Here is an 18,461-nt window from a genome sequence, read left to right on the forward strand (position 1 = left end):
TCAGGGCACTATGAGTACCTCGTCATGCCGTACGGGTTGATGAATGCGCCATCAATCTTCCAGGCCATTGTAGACGAGATTTTCAGGGACCTGCACGGGCAGGATGTTGTGGTGTATATTGATGACATTCTGATATGCTACACGCACCGAGCATGTGTCCTTGCTGTGCAGGGTGCTTGGTCTCCTGTTGGAGCATGACCTGTACGTCAAGGCTGAGAAGTGCATGTTCTTCCAGCAGTCCGGAGAGTGACCGCAGAGTAATTGGCTGTCGTCAAGGCTCTGAAGGCGTGGAGACATTGGCTTGAGGGGGCTAAACACCCTTTCCTCATCTGGATTTACCACCGCAATCTGGAGTACATCCGGGCAGCAAGGAGATTGAAACCTTTTTGTGTTTACCCTTTCCTACAGACCAGGCTCCCAGAATGTGACGGCAGACGCATTGTCCCGGCTGTATGACACAGAGGAGCGGCCCATGGATCCCACTCTCATACTCCCCGTCTCCTGCCTAGTGGCGCCGGAAGTGGGGCGACGCACAATTGGCCTAGCGTCGTCCGGGTTAGGGAGGGCTTGGCCGGTAGGGATATCCTTGTTTCATCATGCACCAGCGACTCCTGTGGCGGTCCGGGCGCAGTGAGCGCTAACCAAGGTTGCCAGGTGCACGGTGTTTCCTCCGACACATTGGTGCGGCTAGCTTCCGGGTTGGATGCGCGCTGTGTTAAGAAACAGTGCGGCTTGGTTGGGTTGTGTATCGGAGGACTTTCAACCTTCGTCTCTCCCGAGCCCGTCCGGGAGTTGTAGCGATGAAACAAGATAGCATCATAAATTGATCTCCTGGGAGCATACACAATTCACAAAATAAATACTGTAGTGTGGGGTATTCTCTAGGCCTATTGGGGGTATAAAAAGCCATAGGTCCTAATTTACATTTTGTAACATTAGAAATGTAACAGTTAAAAAAAAAATATATATATAATTTACTTTCTGAAAAGGAAATTCTGATATTTGTGTTAAATAAACAATTATTTTTTAGAAATATTAAACACATTTTGCTCAATTATTTGTTCAGTCATTTTCACAATACAACAATAATTATCATCATAAAAAACTCAATATTTTAATGATAACTCAAAGCAATATTATACAATAGATTAATACAAATGAATTTCTTAACTCAGGAGTATTTACATGAGAGGATTGTGAAACAAAAGATCTCCACAGAAGTTTGTGTAGACTACATACTGTGGTGAAAGGGGATCAGGGGAGAAACTCACTCTCCTAACAACCAGAGGACCAATATTGGTAGAAAATCTACACTGACCATCCCTTTGTACAATATTAATTGTTCTCTTGTTCCCTATAAGCCCCCCCCCCCCTTTGCAAATCTATTCTCCACATACTCTATGGGCCCTTAAATGTAGAGGCACTCATTTTTACAGACTTTATTAAATATACAGTTCTATATTTTATATTACATACACAAAAGGCTTTGAGTTTACATGAAGTAGCATAAAACGTATGCATTTACATTGCAGTTACATACACTCATTGGCCAGTCTATTAGGTACACCCATCTAGTTCCGAGTCAGACCCACTTTGCCTCCAGAACAGCCTGAATTATTCGGGACATGGATTCTACAAGTCAAAATGTTCCACAGGGATGTTGGTCCATGCTGACACGGTGGCATCACGCAGTTGCTGCAGTTTGGACGGTGATACACCACCGTCACCAGCCTGTACTGTTGACACCAGGCAGGATGGGTCGTGGGCGCTCGTTTCTGAGATACTGGATTTGGTGTGCCATGCTCAAAGTCGTTTAGGTCACTCGTTTTTCCCATTTTAACGTTCAATCGAACATTAATTATATGCTTTGATGCCCGTCTGCCTGATTTATATAGCAAGCCACGGCCAGATGACTAACTGTCTGTAGGAGTGATACATTTTCGTGAATTGGGTGGTGTACCTAATAAACTGTCCGGTGAGTGTATATGGGCACCTTGTAATTACAAAGTGTTACATACCTGTAACTGTATAACAAACCGGTAAAACAGCTGTAAGTACTATGCAACAATGTAACTACCATGTAATTACAAAGTGTTACATACTTGTAACTGTATAACAAACTCATGTAATTACAAAGTGTTACATGCCTGTAACTGTATAACAAACCGGTATAACAGCTGTAAGTACTATGTAACAATGTAACTACCATGTAATTACAAAGTGTTACATACTTGTAACTGTATAACAAACCGGTATAACAGCTGTAAGGACTATGTAACAATGTAACTACCATGTAACTACAAAGTGTTACATACCTGTAACTGTATTACAAACCCATGTAATTACAAAATGTTACATGCCTGTAACTGTATAACAAACCGGTATAACAGCTGTAAGTACTATGTAACAATGTAACTACCATGTAATTACAAAGTGTTACATACCTGTAACTGTATAACAAACCGGTATAACAGCTGTAAGGACTATGTAACAATGTAACTACCATGTAACTACAAAGGTTTTAGGCCACAATGTGCAGTGGGACCTAAAAAGTATTGACATTACTCTTGAGCTCCAGGCTTTCTCTTGACTCCTGCATTTGATAAGAATGGCTTGATTCAATCTGCTTACAGGAAGAGGCAACCACACACCAACTGCCCCTTCCACACCTTCAGAACTCACATTACAGTGATGCAGTTAAAACACTGAACACTCCAGATGCAGTGGAAGTGTAGAGTAGTAACAGAGTAGCGAGACATGAGACATGAGCTCCCCTAAATGAGCTCACCACTGGTTTAACCTGGTTCAGGTTCTTTCAATCGCATTCATTCTCCACCTGTCTGCCTCTCTGATGTCTGTTTTGAGCTTTGCAACATTGTTTCAACTGGGCCCTCACATGAGCTTGGGACAGACAGCTGTAGTTGTATCCCGTATTTCAGCCCCTTTTCAGGTGTCCAGAATTTTTTTTTATGTACATTTGTCAGCAAGACTCATCAATGAATTCAGGCTACAAGAGTGTAGGCTTCCTTACAATCACTGAATGTCAGTACACTGTTTGGTCTTTTGTAACAGATGTCTCTTTCCCTTGGTGAAATGGAGGGTGCACTGTTTGGAAGCTGGAATTATTTTGTGGACAAAAGTGCACAGGTAACTTAATAATTTTTGAAGTGATTTGTTTGAGAATCAGATGAAAACATCATGACTGTTAGTGTTCATGCCACATTAAAAGGTAACACATGTTTACTGTAAAAATATATCTTTACTATTGGGCTCCCTCACCAATTTTCTTTTTTTAGGAAGTCGAAAAAAATAAAGACCCCTGAATGTCACGGAATAATTCACACTCTGGGGAAATAATACTTTTCACATGTAGGCTATATTAATTGGTTTCAGTGATCATTGTGCTCACAACCTAAATAAGTTGTGTGCATATACTGTAGCACAGGAGGTTGGTAGCACCTTAATTGGGGAGGACGGGCTCGTGGTAATGGCTGGAGTGGAATTAGTGGAATGGTATCAAATACACCAAACATGGTTTCCATGTGTTTGATGCCATTCCATTCACGGCGTTCCAGCCATTATTATGAGCCGTCCTCCCCTCAGCAGCCTCCACTGTACTGCAGGTTACACTCTGAAGCTTCTTGTCATGAGCAAGACATCACATCCAGGCAAAGGGAACATTCTCACAATTCCAATTGTGTGCTGCTCTTCAAGCAATTGCATTATATGACAGCAATTACATTGTCATCAGACCAAACTAAAAAAAGACATTCAAAATGACATAACAATTTCCTTGTTGGTGCTTATGCAATACAAACCAGTTTTTCCAAAACCAGTCATATAAAAAATACATTTCAATTAAGCCAATTTCCAAAGAGGGATTTCAACTTGTCCATTCGCTGCTACTTCTTCTTGTCCTTCAGAGAAAACATCAGCTACACTTTGAATGTGTAGAATAGATCATAAAGCTCACACTAAAAACAGAGGTTATTCTACCTCATCAGGTACTTCAGTAGAAGAGGAAATAGAGGGACTGATCTGTACTTAAAATCTTAGTGCTAAAGTGGAAAGGGAGTGCATATGAAGCATAGGGAGGTTGGAGGAGAGTCAGGAGACACTCCCAACTATTACAATCCAGACCTGCATCTGACAGCTGAATGAGTTGTGACCAGCCCCGCAACCACCTCAACCACTTGGTCTCTCACTTAGTCACTTAGTCTCTCAGCGGGGAAAGAAGGGCTCATCCCAATAAAGCTCGTTCTCTTAAAAGTTGATGTTTGGCTGAGACAGTTTAGTCATCGGGAGCGGAGTGTCCCGGCCGCCGTTCTGCGCTACGTTGCCGTTGGGCGTGCTGCTGAGCTTGGCCTTCTTCAGGCTGTAGCGGCCCATCTTGGTGTTCTTGTAGTAGATGGAGTAGATGAAGACGAAGATGACCGAGATGACCACGACCATGAAGGCCACGAAGCCCGCTATGAGGGGCAGGTAGTCCTCTGTGACAAGAGAGACAAAACAACAAACACCCATTAATCCATCACACTCTGTTAATGTTCTGGCGCCACCTCAGACTGAACCATTTTCACCATCAAATAGAGAAGTGTCAATACACTGATTTATTCCTACTTCTTTCAACAGGAAAGAATAAGCACGTATTACTTAACATAATATTACATGATCCCACCAGTCAGAGTAGATCTACAACATACCGTAAGAGTGGGGACATTGCTCAACTTTAACCTTGAAATAGTCTTCTACAAGGAAACAGTCAGTACTGAGCTAAACTGCCAAATATTCAACAACTTTACCCAACACTTTTCAATGAATGATGGATGATGCTCAGTTCTACCTACCCTCACCAGGTGCCCTTCCCAAGGAGTTTGTTTCATGCCTGATTTTATATGTGCACAAAAATATACTGTCCCCTCATCATCTCATGTTTTGCAGCTTTGGTTCAAACTCCCTCACACAACAGAGATGTACTACATGTATCTGACTACAGAATGTGGCAGGAGGAGAGCAGTTCAGAAACCAGTAACTAAGAGGTTTTGGATTGGTCAACGGGTAAAGGACATATGAGAAAAACTGCATAGTTAAAAGCTATTAATACAATTTGTTCAGAAAACATTAATCAGTCAACCAAAGAATAACAGACACAGAGAGAGAAAGGAGACCAGATAGATGGGAGGAGGAAGCAGACCAGCAAGAAGAAAACGGTCTACAAGACTTTCATAAACAGTCAATAAAGGGTTTAATACAGTTTAATAAAGGTTCCATTACCATTTAAAACCACCTCTACCACAATGAAGCTCGTCGCCACGTCGTTGGTGGCGGTGCAGTTGTAGAGCCCTGCCTCAAAGACAGTCAGGTTGCCTCCCGCCTCACTGACATGCTTCGCTGGGTCATAGACCCACTTTATCCTGGGCTGTGGGTAACCCTCAGCCTCACACACTAACTCCTCAGGATAGCCCCTGAACACAGGTATCCTCACTGGCAGTCGAGATGCATTGATGCATGGCTTATCTTAGAGAGAGAGAGGGAGTAAAAAGGCAGGTGGTGAAAATATGACAACGCATTTCTTGAATTAATTACTGCAGTGAAGGAAACAAACACAATTGTAAGTTTGATTATTTTCTTCTAACATTAAAAGACAGTGGAGTGAGACTTCACCGTCGAACATTACGCACTTACGGAATGTGCATAGAGCTAATGTATTATCACACGTTATACAACGTTAGCATGGTTTGTATATATGAACAGTTCTCAGCAACTCACAGTGTACAGTAATGCTGAGAGGTTCTGATGTCACTCTATGCTGTGGTCCCGCTGGTCCCAGGTCCAGTTCTGCTCTACATCTATACTGAGCTCCATCATCATCTCTACTGGGGCTGATCATCAGAGTATCTGACACATCCACTGGTGTCGTACTGACAGTACTGTAAGTTACATTATCTAAGGGTTCATTCCCTTTGTACCACTTCACAACCAGGTTCTGTAGAGGAGCGATGTTCTGGATGTCACACTGCAGCTGGTACTGTGTCCCCTCCACCATGGGACCAGAGTGTCTCAGAACAGAGATGGAGACGCTGTCTGGAGTCTCTGTGGAAGACAATTTTCAGACTTATTAGTGTTTCAAGATGAAAACCAACCTTTAAAAACAACTAGAAGTTCATACAAAACAGTAAAAAAGAGACCGTAAATATGTGTAAGAGCATATGGTGAATAATAATGGTGTAACGGTTCACCAAACCCCCTCGGTAGGTGTTGCGGTTTTGGGGTCACAGATTGGTTTTTTTCGGTACAACAGGAGCATGAAATGCCATTCACAATGTTCATATAATACAATATACAGTATAATATATTATACCAGCCAGATATAGAGGATACCCCTTACGGATAGAGACATTGTTCTTCTCACATAGAGAATGAGGAAGACAGCATCTTCACTTACTGTATACTGTGATGTGCAGAGGCTTACTGCATCTTCCAATCCCCTGAAAGGTTGCCTTACAACCAGGCCTTATGTCCCAGTCTAGGAGTTCCAAAACACTCCAGGTAGTGTCATTGACAACTTCTGGACCTGTGGTCCAGTAGATCTCTTCAACACTGGTTGTGTTTCTGCACGACACTGAGATTGGAGATCCATATTTCACCACCACACTCTCAGGGATTAGTTTGATAGGACATACCGGCTCCGCTCCTTACAGAGTTAGGAGAAAAGAGAGATAATGAATTACATCATTTAAATACCTGGTAATATCCAACAATAAATCACATCATATTTCAATGAGCAGCAGCAAAAAAGGTAAAGTGTGGTCCAATGTGACATACAGCTGAAAGCCGCCAGTGACTCAGTAGACCAAAATACAGGAAAATGAGCCAGGAAGGAAGGATACACTTCCTTCACAAAAATGGACTTTTTTTGCATCTCATTCTTTAGCGGGGCTTTTATGTCACTCTCCCTTCCCCTAATAAGCTCCATCAATAATGTAACCCACTTCACAACTAAATAACATACTTCACATGAAGCACATCTCTACATAACTTCAATGTAACTTCAACAAGTTAAGCAATTATTTATTCAATGAACTGGGATTTAGTGTGTGTGTGTGTGTCTGTGTGTTTGCGCAGGCATTTCCGTGGTTCTTTAACACTATTGCTGGATTAAGGAATATGACTAAAATACCTAGGAATAGTATTTCTATACATGATGTTGACTCTCAGAATCAGAGAGCACAGAGCCAGGTTATAGCCAGGTTATGGCAAATAAGCCAATATCTACCTTTGTAGCCTATTTCATCTCAACAATGTGCGTCTACTAGTGTGGTATTTTTTTCTCATCATATTTTAGAATAAACAAAATAAAGTTGTCAGGCAATTTGTATGACGATGAGCACGTTAACATGTTCTATAGTGGACACCACCGATCACTTCCCGTTCAGTGCGCTACAAAAACTTACTTGATTCTGATCCATTCAACAGCGACAACAGTTCCAAAGTCAAAGCCAATGAAATAAGGCGATTTAGGTACAAATCCTTCATTGCCTGAGCTCGAGGCTTTGTAAGCCGCCTGGATGTCTATCGGCCCGTTATTTAGCAGCCTCTGAATATATATATTCGAGTGCTTTTCTCTAGTTCAGTGGAAGTTGCAGCCGAGCGGCGCCGAATTGTTGACTTATTTAACGAAAGTGCAGCCAGCACAGCACATTCACTCTATCCCTCAACTCCACTCCCTCTTAAATATAATAGAAAACAACCCTCCCCCACAAGCACCAGGCCGTTTCTAAATGTGTTATTCAATTATGGAACGAGAAACCACATCAATAGCCTAGATAGGCTATACATAACGACATTTCAGAAAGCAGAGATTAATTTGGGAAAACAAAGCTGTAGGCATACTATTTTTTTTCCCTCTCCAGTAAAATACTGGTTGAGCTCAGTTTTATTCCTGGTATTAAAGGGACAGTCCAGTAATATTGATTTCAATGCATGTTCCTCATCATATTTGCTGTCACGAAATTATGATAGTATCATATTATAATAGACTATCATATACAAATGCGTCACTGAACAATGACATAATGTCCAGTAGGCATAAGCAAAGATGACAAATGCAACTGTGAATACAGCACATAGAGTGTCCCCCTTACTATGTAAAGCGCTTTAAGCATCCGGACAGGCAAAATCCAATAATTCATTATATTTGGTGAAGGTCTTACCTCTGACAGAGACCCTGGCTATTTTAAAGACCTTTCCCAGGGTATTACTGGCGTGGCATGTGTAAGTCCCAATGTTCTCCCCTGTGGTCTGCTCGATGGTCAGTAGGGACCCCCCATCATTGTTCTTCAATTTCACGTTGGGAGCCCGGTGATAAGTCCAGGAGTACTCTGGCCGGGGGTTCCCATCTGAGGAGCAATTCAGCCCAGTAGGGGAACCAACATCAACTTCTGTGTCCCTCAGCTCCAGAATGTTCTGTGGTGGGACTGGAGGCACGAGAGTGACATGAGCATAATAAGACCAAAAATACAACAGACGATGATATAGAAAATACAAATATGGACAGAAGACCTGGGTTCAAAGAGTATTTTACATTTTCATTAAAATACTTTGCATATTTGCTTGGGCCTGTCCTGGATTGCTACATGGGTGGGGTTTGAACTTTTGGGACTATTACATTGATTCCATTGCACAGATAAGCTCAATCAAGCACAGCTAAATCAATTCAAAGATGTTAAATACTATTTGTATTGTACCAAATGACCTCAGGTACAGGATAACCCTCAACAGTGCAGCTTAGGTTATGTGTTGTGTACTCAGCTATGCTGTAATATTTTGCATTCAATAAGTATAGTAACAGTACTGGGGAAAATGACAGAGACCTTTCAGCAGGCTGTTAAATTAACAGTACAATGAAGGCTAATAGAAAGTTAGGAGAGACAAAAACACATGCAAATTGCTGTTGTGATCGTTTGGAATTTTGGATTTGTTGGAACACACTAATAGTCCGTACCTGACTACCCAAAATGCTACACCACTCCCACAGATGTTAGTTTCTCCTCCGCAATAAGTCTTGATCTGACTACCTCCCCGACGATTTGAGGAACGCAAACATATTCTAACTATTCTGATTGGTCCGTGGGTAAACATGGGTAAACGTGGGTAAAGCGGTGTTTTGAAAATTGTTCATTGGCTTTGACACTCTGATTGGTTAGAGCTGATCCAATCGCTGATTACTTTGTTTGTAGAATACCCCTCATTTTGACGTCACTACAAACGACTTCAACAATGGCAGTTTTAGATGGAACTTTGTAGCTAACATAGAGCAGTGGAAGAATTCAGTTTGAGTTGTCAGGCAATATGTCGCAGACAAAAATAATGGCTGCCTTCCCCTTTAAGATGAGCCACCACAAGCTGTCATCCAGGCAGAACTACAGTTCCCCTCAGTCAGCACTCCCCACATCCTGCCGCTAGTTGCAATGGGTGCAGCAACCAAGGACTTCACAGCTGTTTTGGCTGATGACAGTTTTGCCATTGATACAGACTACAGGCACTGCAGACTGAAGTTAACATCAAACAAAAGGGTCAATGACATCCCTTTAGGATCGTTTGAAGAATGTGAAATGAAATAGTCCCTTAGGCCCAAAACACTTCAATTTTTTTGTTTCTACCTGGTTGCACTCACCTGTAAATTGTCCCAGGTCTGAATTAGTCCCTTGTTAGAAGGAGAGGATGAAAACCAGAAGTGCCTCGGCACTCCAGGACCAACATTGAACAGCCCCGCAGGGCCACCAACCCCAAAAAGAAAACAAAAAGACTTACAGTAAACAGCAAAATGAAGAGTCTGTGATGAGAGGACAGAAGCTAATGGTCCCTTCGGTCCCAGGTCCAGCTCTGCCTCACATCTGTACTTTACTTCATCCTCAAATCTCCTGGGGGTGATGTTAAGCGTGGAGAACACATCCACTGGGATCCTCGTGGAGTTATGAAATGTTTCAGTTTTTACAGGTTCATTCCCTTTGTACCACCTCACAACCAGGCTCCGTAAAGGAGCGACGTTCTGGATGTCACACTGCAGCTGGTACTCTGTCCCCTCCACCATGGGACCAGAGTGGCTCTGAGGAGAGACGGAGACGCTGTCTGGAGTCTCTAGAGACAAAATAGTTATATATAGTGAGAAAAAACTATTGTTTTCACTGACAAAACTCAGTACAAGACGCAAAAGAAAAACAACTTACTGTATAGAATGACAGGGAACTTTTCCATACACTGCTCTCCATCTTTTTGTGTGAGGTAGCATGCCGGTTGTATTGTCCAGTCTGTCAAATTCTCCACATTCCAGATGACATAGTTGACCTCTTCTAAAGCTGTACCTCCTGATGTGGCCTCCCAGCCCATCCCCTCATAGTCTGTGGATGATGTGCTGCAGTTGACTGAGACTGAGTCTCCATATCTCACCACCAATGTGAGAGGGCTGAGCTCAATAGGACAGGCGGCATGTGTAGGCCCACCTACAGGTCAGACCACATGACAGAGACCATAATCAGCTCATTTGCATTCTCAAGCAGACATACTGTTTCTTTAAACATATAAACGATCCCAAGTCTAAGCCTAGAATGCAGAATGGTAAACTAACAAGAGTTTAAAATTAGTTGCCTTTTTCAGAAGGCAGTTTCTAATCAGTAATCAAAATATAGGAAAAAAAGTTTACAACGTAGTATATTGGACAAAGACATAACCGTTAAGACAAAAAAATTGACATTTTGTGTCATGTCACATAATCTTTACTGCGAGCATACAGATTTTATCCGCTACTACATTGCCCTCTCCTGGTTATTCCAAAAAGTGTTATTGGTTCTTAGTTTATCTCTTTGGCCACTATGAAATACGATCCAGTTATTGCGGATTTTAATGCGAACCAAGGCGGCTATTGTTCTTATCCCTCTTAAAACTGGAATGTCAAATATTTTAGCGTTATCTGTGTTCCTATTCTGCTTGAAATTCGTACATTTTTCAATAACGGTATAACAAAACTAACTTTACCTGCCATCCAGAGAAGTAACGGAAACCCAAGAAAAATCCGACTAAATATTATTTCACACATTTTATATTAAACTAATGTTTCATTCCTAGAAAGACGTAGAAAAATGTCGGTATTCCTTGTGGTCAGTGTCTGATGTCCAAATGTCCAGTCCCCACATGCACACAGCCCAACTCTTCAACAGGCGCAGCGGTCAGTTGTCTCACATTATATTTTGGCTCTGTATTGAATTACAAGAACAGGACCGAAAAATCGTGAGAAGTCACGTGCTCTTTACTGGAAGACCCCTTTGAACGATTTCAACCATCAAGCGCAAGAAACCGATCAATGTAAATTTAGGGAATTTCCATGGAACAGGACCCGGAACCTCGTTTTGGACTGTTTCATACTGGAACCCATTTGCAAGGATGCGGTAGTTCTCTTTTATCATACATCATTTCCATTGTTTGCGATGTAAAAATGATAGTAAAAGCAATCAGAGTTCCTTCAAGTTGCCTGCTGTGTATTTATCCTGCCATCTAAAAAAGGGCCGGACAGAGTTTATGGTTTGCGCAACATTGTATCGCCTATAGACCAACGCGTGGCCATTGTTGTGGTCAAAAAAATAATTGCGCCTGTATCTCTCATAGAACTAGAATGACATTCACTTTATGTGATCTCTCTTCCTCTGCTCTGACAGGCATGAGCCTGCAACTGTCATCTCTCCAGTGTTGCTCTTCATCATTTCTTTCACCGCTGATACATTGAAATACATTTGCCAAAATTATAGAAGTACTGTTGTCTGTTCAGAAAGAAATGAAACAAGTCAGAGAACTACACCAGTAATAGGCATATAATTTAGCCAAAACTAAAAAGATTTATGAAATATGACAAGTTAGAGATTTAAATAGCAATATTCATTTTTTTCTGAAAGGCTATATGTCTAAGCATCTGAGGTCACCAGCTCACAGTTTGACACCCACTCACTAGCATTAGGCAATGTGATGCAGTGTTTATGTTCTTCCATTTCAAACAAAATTAACAGTTCCATAAAATGTACATAATAAGTCATTTATCTTTTAATTTTGTTGTGTATATTATTTATTTCAGGGGAACAGTCACTCAATTGATTGCATCGATTTAATTTCAGAATATTTATGTTCATATTTTTATTATCATTTTTCATAGTGTTGAAATTAGCACCGTAGTGCGGAATCTGTGTGCATTCTAGAATTAACTGTTCTTTCCAGCTTCTCTCTGCACTTTCCTGTCTATTTAAGAGACTCGTGGAAAGTACTGAATATCTTGGTCATGTGATGTGTGCTCTGGTAGAGTGGATGCAGAACTGAGTGGTGAAGTGGTGATGATATAATAAGTCATCAGATGAGGGGGAGGTAGTGGGCGGTGGGATGGCTCCATCCACAAATAACATCTCTGTTGACTTAGACTGATATTTAGTTAGAATAGAGATGGTGAGAACACAGAAATGCCTCACTATCTTATACACTATACCGGCTTTATAGCAACCCACAGGTGGGCAAGTGCAGGTGGGAAGACACTCAAGAGCTCCATCCAATCAAAAGGTGTATCTGCTACACGTCTGAATGGGTCCCTCGGTCTAGTCACAGTAGCCGTCTGGACTAGTACAATTGAATTATTTAGCTAAAGCTCTAGCCTTTTAGATGATTTCTTAGCCCTACATCATCCATCAGCCCAGGTTTGGTCTGTGTTTAATAGATACGGTGAGGATAAGTCATACCCGGGGATCAGAACAAGACTATTTACAAAATACCAGCTGCTGCTATTTCTAAGCAGAGTTCTAGACTTGAGTTAGGGTCAGAGGCTGTTCTAGCTAGTTGTCAGAGAAAGGGGAGGTGAAGGGAGAGGAGAGACAAAGTTATATACAGGGGAGGACTGGACTCCCCATAAGAACAAACAGTGTGTTCTTGTTGTAAAAACAAGTGTTTGAATTCCAGTCATGTCTCCGACACACTCCCTATTCAATAGTGCTCTCATACTGCAGTGCTCTCAAGACACTCTGAGTCTGTGTTATATGTCCTACATCCACGTGTAAAGTCTCTAGTCAATGTCCAAAAACGCTATAGAAAGTTCATACACAGGCACTCAATGTGAACAATAGTATTCAATGTAAATGGATAGATCAAAGATATTGTTATTGACCACCAGCCAAAAGGAAACTTGAATCTCCACACAGGGGCTCTGCGTATCTAAGCAACAAGGTCAAAGGCAAAGTAAATAGTTACCAAATGGGACAGACATTTTCAGAACTGTAGCTGAGGAAACCAAAACTCAGCTTTCCTCCCGCTCCCCTTTGTCAGCCCTGTGTATGTTTTGATACTTTACCACCAGAGATCCTGTAGCTCCCCCGTATGTACGTTAAAGCAGAGAGACCTGGAGGGAGTTGACACGTTGCATTTTGGGTCAGACCTCAAACATTTCAGTTTCCTGTGGATCGAAGGTTCAGTTTGCTCCTCAGTGTACTAAGATGTTTCAGAGAGCGACATGTCAAACCAACACAAATACACTAGAGGATTTGAAACACAGTAGCTTTTCTTTGAGTGTTCATCCCACACATGACTTCCTCTTAAGATGACACTTTCATTCCTTTCTTTTAGCAACTTTGATACCAGAACACGTGGAAACAGTGCATCATTTGCAGGACAGTACATCCCTGCTAGCAACATAAAAAGAACAGAGAATGCACCAGACAAATGAATACACTAACACAGAGGAAAACAGTACAGTGTGTTCAAGAAGGTAGAAATTGGGGAAAAGGAAAATGTTGACACCCTCTTTACACTGTTTCTGAAATGTAGAAAGTGGCCCCTTGTCCCTTGTGTCCCTCTGACAGTGTATTCATCTATTCACCCTTCTGCAGGCCTATCCCATTCCATTTCTCTCTCCTCACTGTTTCATTGCTCTCTGTGCCCCTCAGTATCTGCATGTCTGTGTGTGCGTGCATGCGCGTGCGTGTGTGCGCACAGTCAGTGTGTGTCCCACTCCAAGGCCAGCCTCTGATAGCTTTGTAATGCTTTGAAACAGGACACTGATGGCGTGATCTTGTACCCTGTTGACAAACTAATGACCACGTCAGCTTTGGTGACCAGACTGTATTTTCTCACACTTCTGAGTACAGTCAACAGTCTCGTTGTTAACACAGTTCAGTAAGCTGTTTAAAAGTGTAAAAGATAGCAAGTAAAAAATGGTTACATTTTGTGGAGCACATTAAAACAATATGGTTGTTGTTCATTTAATCCCTGACGCAAACCTCTGAAATATGATCATGTAGAATACATGAGCTCAACAAATGCCCCTCTGTGTCTACACATTCTTCATGGGGCTACTGGAATTTAGAAGCCGTTCCCATAGCTTGCCAATTAGAATAAGGCCTGGTGAGTAAGTGGGTTGGGTACACTCTGAATAGGGGGTATTTTCCTAAACAGTATTTAGAGTAGATTTTATATAGAGCATTTGCCACTCACTCCCTCAGTATACAATTGATAGGGGGTTTCTAACTAAACACCTACAACAATGAATCAGGGTTCGTGAAACGCACATTATTCTCAGAACACACACTCACAAGCACGTCTACTCATGCTCTAAAGATAAAAACATTTCAAGGGAATTCTCCTCCCAATTTAACCCTGACCTGTCAGCTGCCCCAGACTGGTCTCATAGACTAGACGTAACATAGTTAACGTCAAAGCTAGGACACTCAAATTACTATGATATGTTACGTTTTGTACGGTTACATAAGATTGTAGGTTACTTATGACAAAAACGAAAGGATGATAGGTGGGCGTATAACGCAAACGTCTAGCAACCCAAAGGTTGGGCATTCGAATATCATCACTTTGCATCAACTTACTACTTTTTAGCATGTTACCTAACCCTTCCTTTAACCCTAACCGTAACCCTTTAACCTAACTACTAACCTTGACCCTAACCTTAAGCCTTAACCCATAGAGCTAGCTAAAGTAGTGTTAGCTGCCTAGCCATCTAGCTAACATTGGATTGGAATTGGAATTCATAACACATCATGCATTTAGCAAATGTGTAACATATTGTACGAATTGCATTTCGTACATATTCTATGAACTGCAATTCGTAACATATCAAACAAATTGTAATTCGTAAACTATCATACGAAATGGATGATGGACATCCACAAATTAATACTTACCATACGAAACATAACATAGCATACCAAATGGAGTGTCTCGGATTTACATAGAGAATGATATGAAATGCTCTGAGACCAGATTGCAGAAAGATGGCTGCCCAGAGGACTATAACTACTTCCATAATGTTTTTTGCCTGAAGACTCAAACTGAATTATTCCGCTGCTCTATGTTTGCTACATACAGTACTACATACAGCATTTTCAAAACGCCGCTTTGCCCACGTGTGTTACGACTCTGGCTCGACCCATTGCCTTCTGGGACCAATCAGAACGGTTAGAATGTGAGTGCATTCTAGAAATCATTGGGGAGGTACTCAGATCCAGACTCATAACTGAGAAGAAACTAACATCAGTGGGCATATTATTTGACTGGAGCAAGGTGTTTGGGTAGCCAGGCAATAATGGTTAATGATGACAACAGAACTGCAGTCTCGATCATCTGCAATGGTGTGATAGATATCAGCTAATCCTAGCTCAAATCAGTCACATACATGAATGTCCAGTAGGTCTACATGATTCACATGGCCATATTCTTATTCAAGGTTAACATGATTGCCATTAACATTTTTTATTTATTATTTTGTTTTAAAAAAGTTAACCTGTAAATGTCATTTGACATTGGTATGTCCTAGGGAGAGCACAAACAGCTGTTTTGGGGTTCTCTGATAGATTTGTCTTGGTAATAGTGAGGGGAGGCTGACGTGAGCCTGACATAGCCCCAACCTGAGTCTTATGGACTAGACAGGTTTGTCTGCTCCAATAATGCATTTTGTGAAGTTTATTTTTTTTAAATGTTTTTGTTTTGTAAATGTTGATATTTACAAAATACAATTACACATCTGAACCACCATCCTATTCTGTAAATAAAAGTCAACTTCTGCACAGGATTCTATCTGACTCCTGAAACTCTTCTGCTCTTATGCCTGCTACAAGGTTCCTATTTTACAATGATGTAAACGCTTTCCCCTGATCATTCTTTCTCTGTCACACGCCTCTCAGTGCTTATGTAAGTTAACAAATATCCTGGCCAAAACCAGTCACTTGTTTTCCCTGATTGGGTCCAATCTGGACTACGTACCGTATGCGCTCTGAGATAAGGTATACTCTAATTCCCTACAAACTGTTCTGGGAAGGATCTAACTATCCAGATGTTGCCGTTCTTTGTTTGCCAATCATCATGAGGAATAATTCAGGGAAAAATCACTCACAAAGAGCACTTTAGCCAGCACAATGTTTGAGCATTATAAATGAAAGATTGTTTGGCTGCGTTAACACAGGCAGACAAATTCAGAATTTTTTGCTACTAATGAACTTTTGAGGAATCAGATCAGCCCTTTTGACGATAATTGGGCTTCCTGTATAAATGCAGCCATAGAACATGAACTTGGTTCTGTCTGAACTTTTAAGAATTCTCGTATCACATGCTGATGACTAGATGTGTTTTTTTTTTAAATCATAAAGTATACTAGAGTCACACACCAGAAGGGTTTAGCCATTACTCCCCATATCCACTGTAAATGTGGGTGGCCGTGGTTGTTGATTGCGCAATCATAGACTTCCCAGTCGGGATTCATTGAAGTCGTTATCAAAGTCACTTCCACTTTTCCATTAATCTTAAAAGAAAAACCATTCAACACGTTAAGAAACACTGTACATGGAACAGCTTTCTTCCTGGGAAGGAGAGGACCAAAGCGCAGCGTGGTGAGTGTTCATCTTATTTAATAATAAATCCAAACTGAACACTTCAAATGACAAAATAACAAATGTGGCAAAACCGAAACAGTCCTATCTGGTGCAGAGAACACAGAGACAGGAAACAACCACCCACAAAACAGGCTACCTAAATATGGTTCCCAATCAGAGACAATAACTAACACCTGCCTCTGATTGAGAACCACATCAGGCCAAACATAGAAATAGACAAACTAGACATACAACATAGAATGCCCACCCAGCTCACGTCCTGACCAACACTAAACAAGGAAAACACAAAAGAACTATGGTCAGAACGTGACAGTACATTAAATAGATGGGTGGGGAACTTCCTACCCTCTGTCGTGTCTTTGGCTATGCCGGATTAAGTGATATGACATGCTATTCTATAAAATAATTTATCCGTAATATGAATATTACCTGATTGAGCTAATCATGTAAATGTAATTAACTAGAGAGTCGGGCACCACAAAATAATATTTATAGAGCTGTTATCTTCTGAATAAACTCTTAAAGACCTAGTAATATTTTACATCAATAGCAGTCAATATTAATCGTCATCTTAATTCAGTCTCATCTGAAAGTTGTAAATCCTGGGTTATCTGCACGAACCCTGGCTAACAAGTTGAATCAGCAATACAAAATTGGGTTTAATTGTTTATTTACTAAATACCTAACTAATCACACAGAATTACACATACACATATTTAAATCATAACTTGATTACAAATTACGTCATAAAGGAAAACGTTTCCCAACTGAGTCCTTTGTCCTTTGAAGAAGGTCTCTGCTGGTAAATTGAATACGTTGTAGTAACGTCGTTGTGTGGTAGACGGGATACACTGTCTGTTCCTTCCTAACCCTTGTTTGCAGCAGCTATTGCTAACTCAACGGCTAGGAGGTATCACTTCTGTAGTAAATAAGAGTTCAAAGTTCATACCATTCGCAACCAAAGCTCATGATGATGTTGGCTTCGTTCTGTAGTTTTATCTGAACCATTCTGACATAGGACCGTCGTCCTCACGTCCTCGGAACAGGAGGTTATATTGTCATCAAGGGCTTATATAGGAAGGGAGAGGAGGGTGTGTTTGAAAAGTTTTATAGCCCATGTCCCTTCACAGGGGCAGGCCACTGATTGAGCAGAGCCCTATCTTATGAAAACCCAAATCTCACATTTTAGAAGCTAAAATCACATTTCATCCCATCACAAATAATTTCATATTCAAACATTTAAATTGAACAACAATTCCATGTGAATCCGATAACTCTGATGTATAGACTTTCCACTGTAGAGTTTATGTCATCTTATCATTGATGAGAATGTCTCAGATGACAATCGAACTGACATCATATTCATTAAGGACCACCGCATATGTTCAGTTGGTCGGATTACCAGAATATAGTTAATTTCCCTCCACCTTCTGATGTTCCCAGAATCTCTATGTTAACCAAAGGTTTTGCAAATGTAACATCAGTAAGGTAGAGAGAGGAAAAAGGGGGGAAGAGGTATTTATGACTGTCATAAACCTACCC

The 18,461-nt window shown here is 41.1% G+C and overlaps 1 protein-coding gene across 1 annotated transcript; it reads right to left on the reverse strand.

Annotated features, from left to right (window-relative positions):
* Positions 1-1,089: 1,089 nt before the first annotated feature.
* On the reverse strand, positions 1,090-11,605 carry LOC110538971 (hemicentin-1). The gene is made up of 8 exons (XM_021625938.2): positions 11,035-11,605; positions 10,230-10,502; positions 9,814-10,140; positions 8,214-8,477; positions 6,446-6,694; positions 5,770-6,093; positions 5,275-5,517; positions 1,090-4,490 (listed from the first exon to the last, which is right to left on the reverse strand). Exons 1-8 carry the CDS (start codon positions 11,093-11,095, stop codon positions 4,264-4,266), a joined length of 1,968 nt encoding a protein of 655 aa, XP_021481613.2. The 5' UTR covers positions 11,096-11,605; the 3' UTR covers positions 1,090-4,263.
* Between the last annotated feature and the right edge of the window lie 6,856 nt (positions 11,606-18,461).

The sequence above is a fragment of the Oncorhynchus mykiss genome, chromosome 12 (assembly GCF_013265735.2).
Source record: "Oncorhynchus mykiss isolate Arlee chromosome 12, USDA_OmykA_1.1, whole genome shotgun sequence".
NCBI classification, from domain to species: domain Eukaryota; kingdom Metazoa; phylum Chordata; class Actinopteri; order Salmoniformes; family Salmonidae; genus Oncorhynchus; species Oncorhynchus mykiss.

Bases quoted from the DNA above. Each gene is read 5' to 3' on its own strand.
- LOC110538971 (XM_021625938.2), bottom strand. From the start codon at position 11,095: ATGTGTGAAATAATATTTAGTCGGATTTTTCTTGGGTTTCCGTTACTT. The intron at 10,503-11,034 runs GTAAAGTTAGTT...TCTGACCTGTAG, and splicing joins GTTACTTCTCTGGATGGCAG to GTGGGCCTACACATGCCGCC. The intron at 5,518-5,769 runs GTGAGTTGCTGA...TCTCTCTCTAAG, and splicing joins TCTCAGCATTACTGTACACT to ATAAGCCATGCATCAATGCA.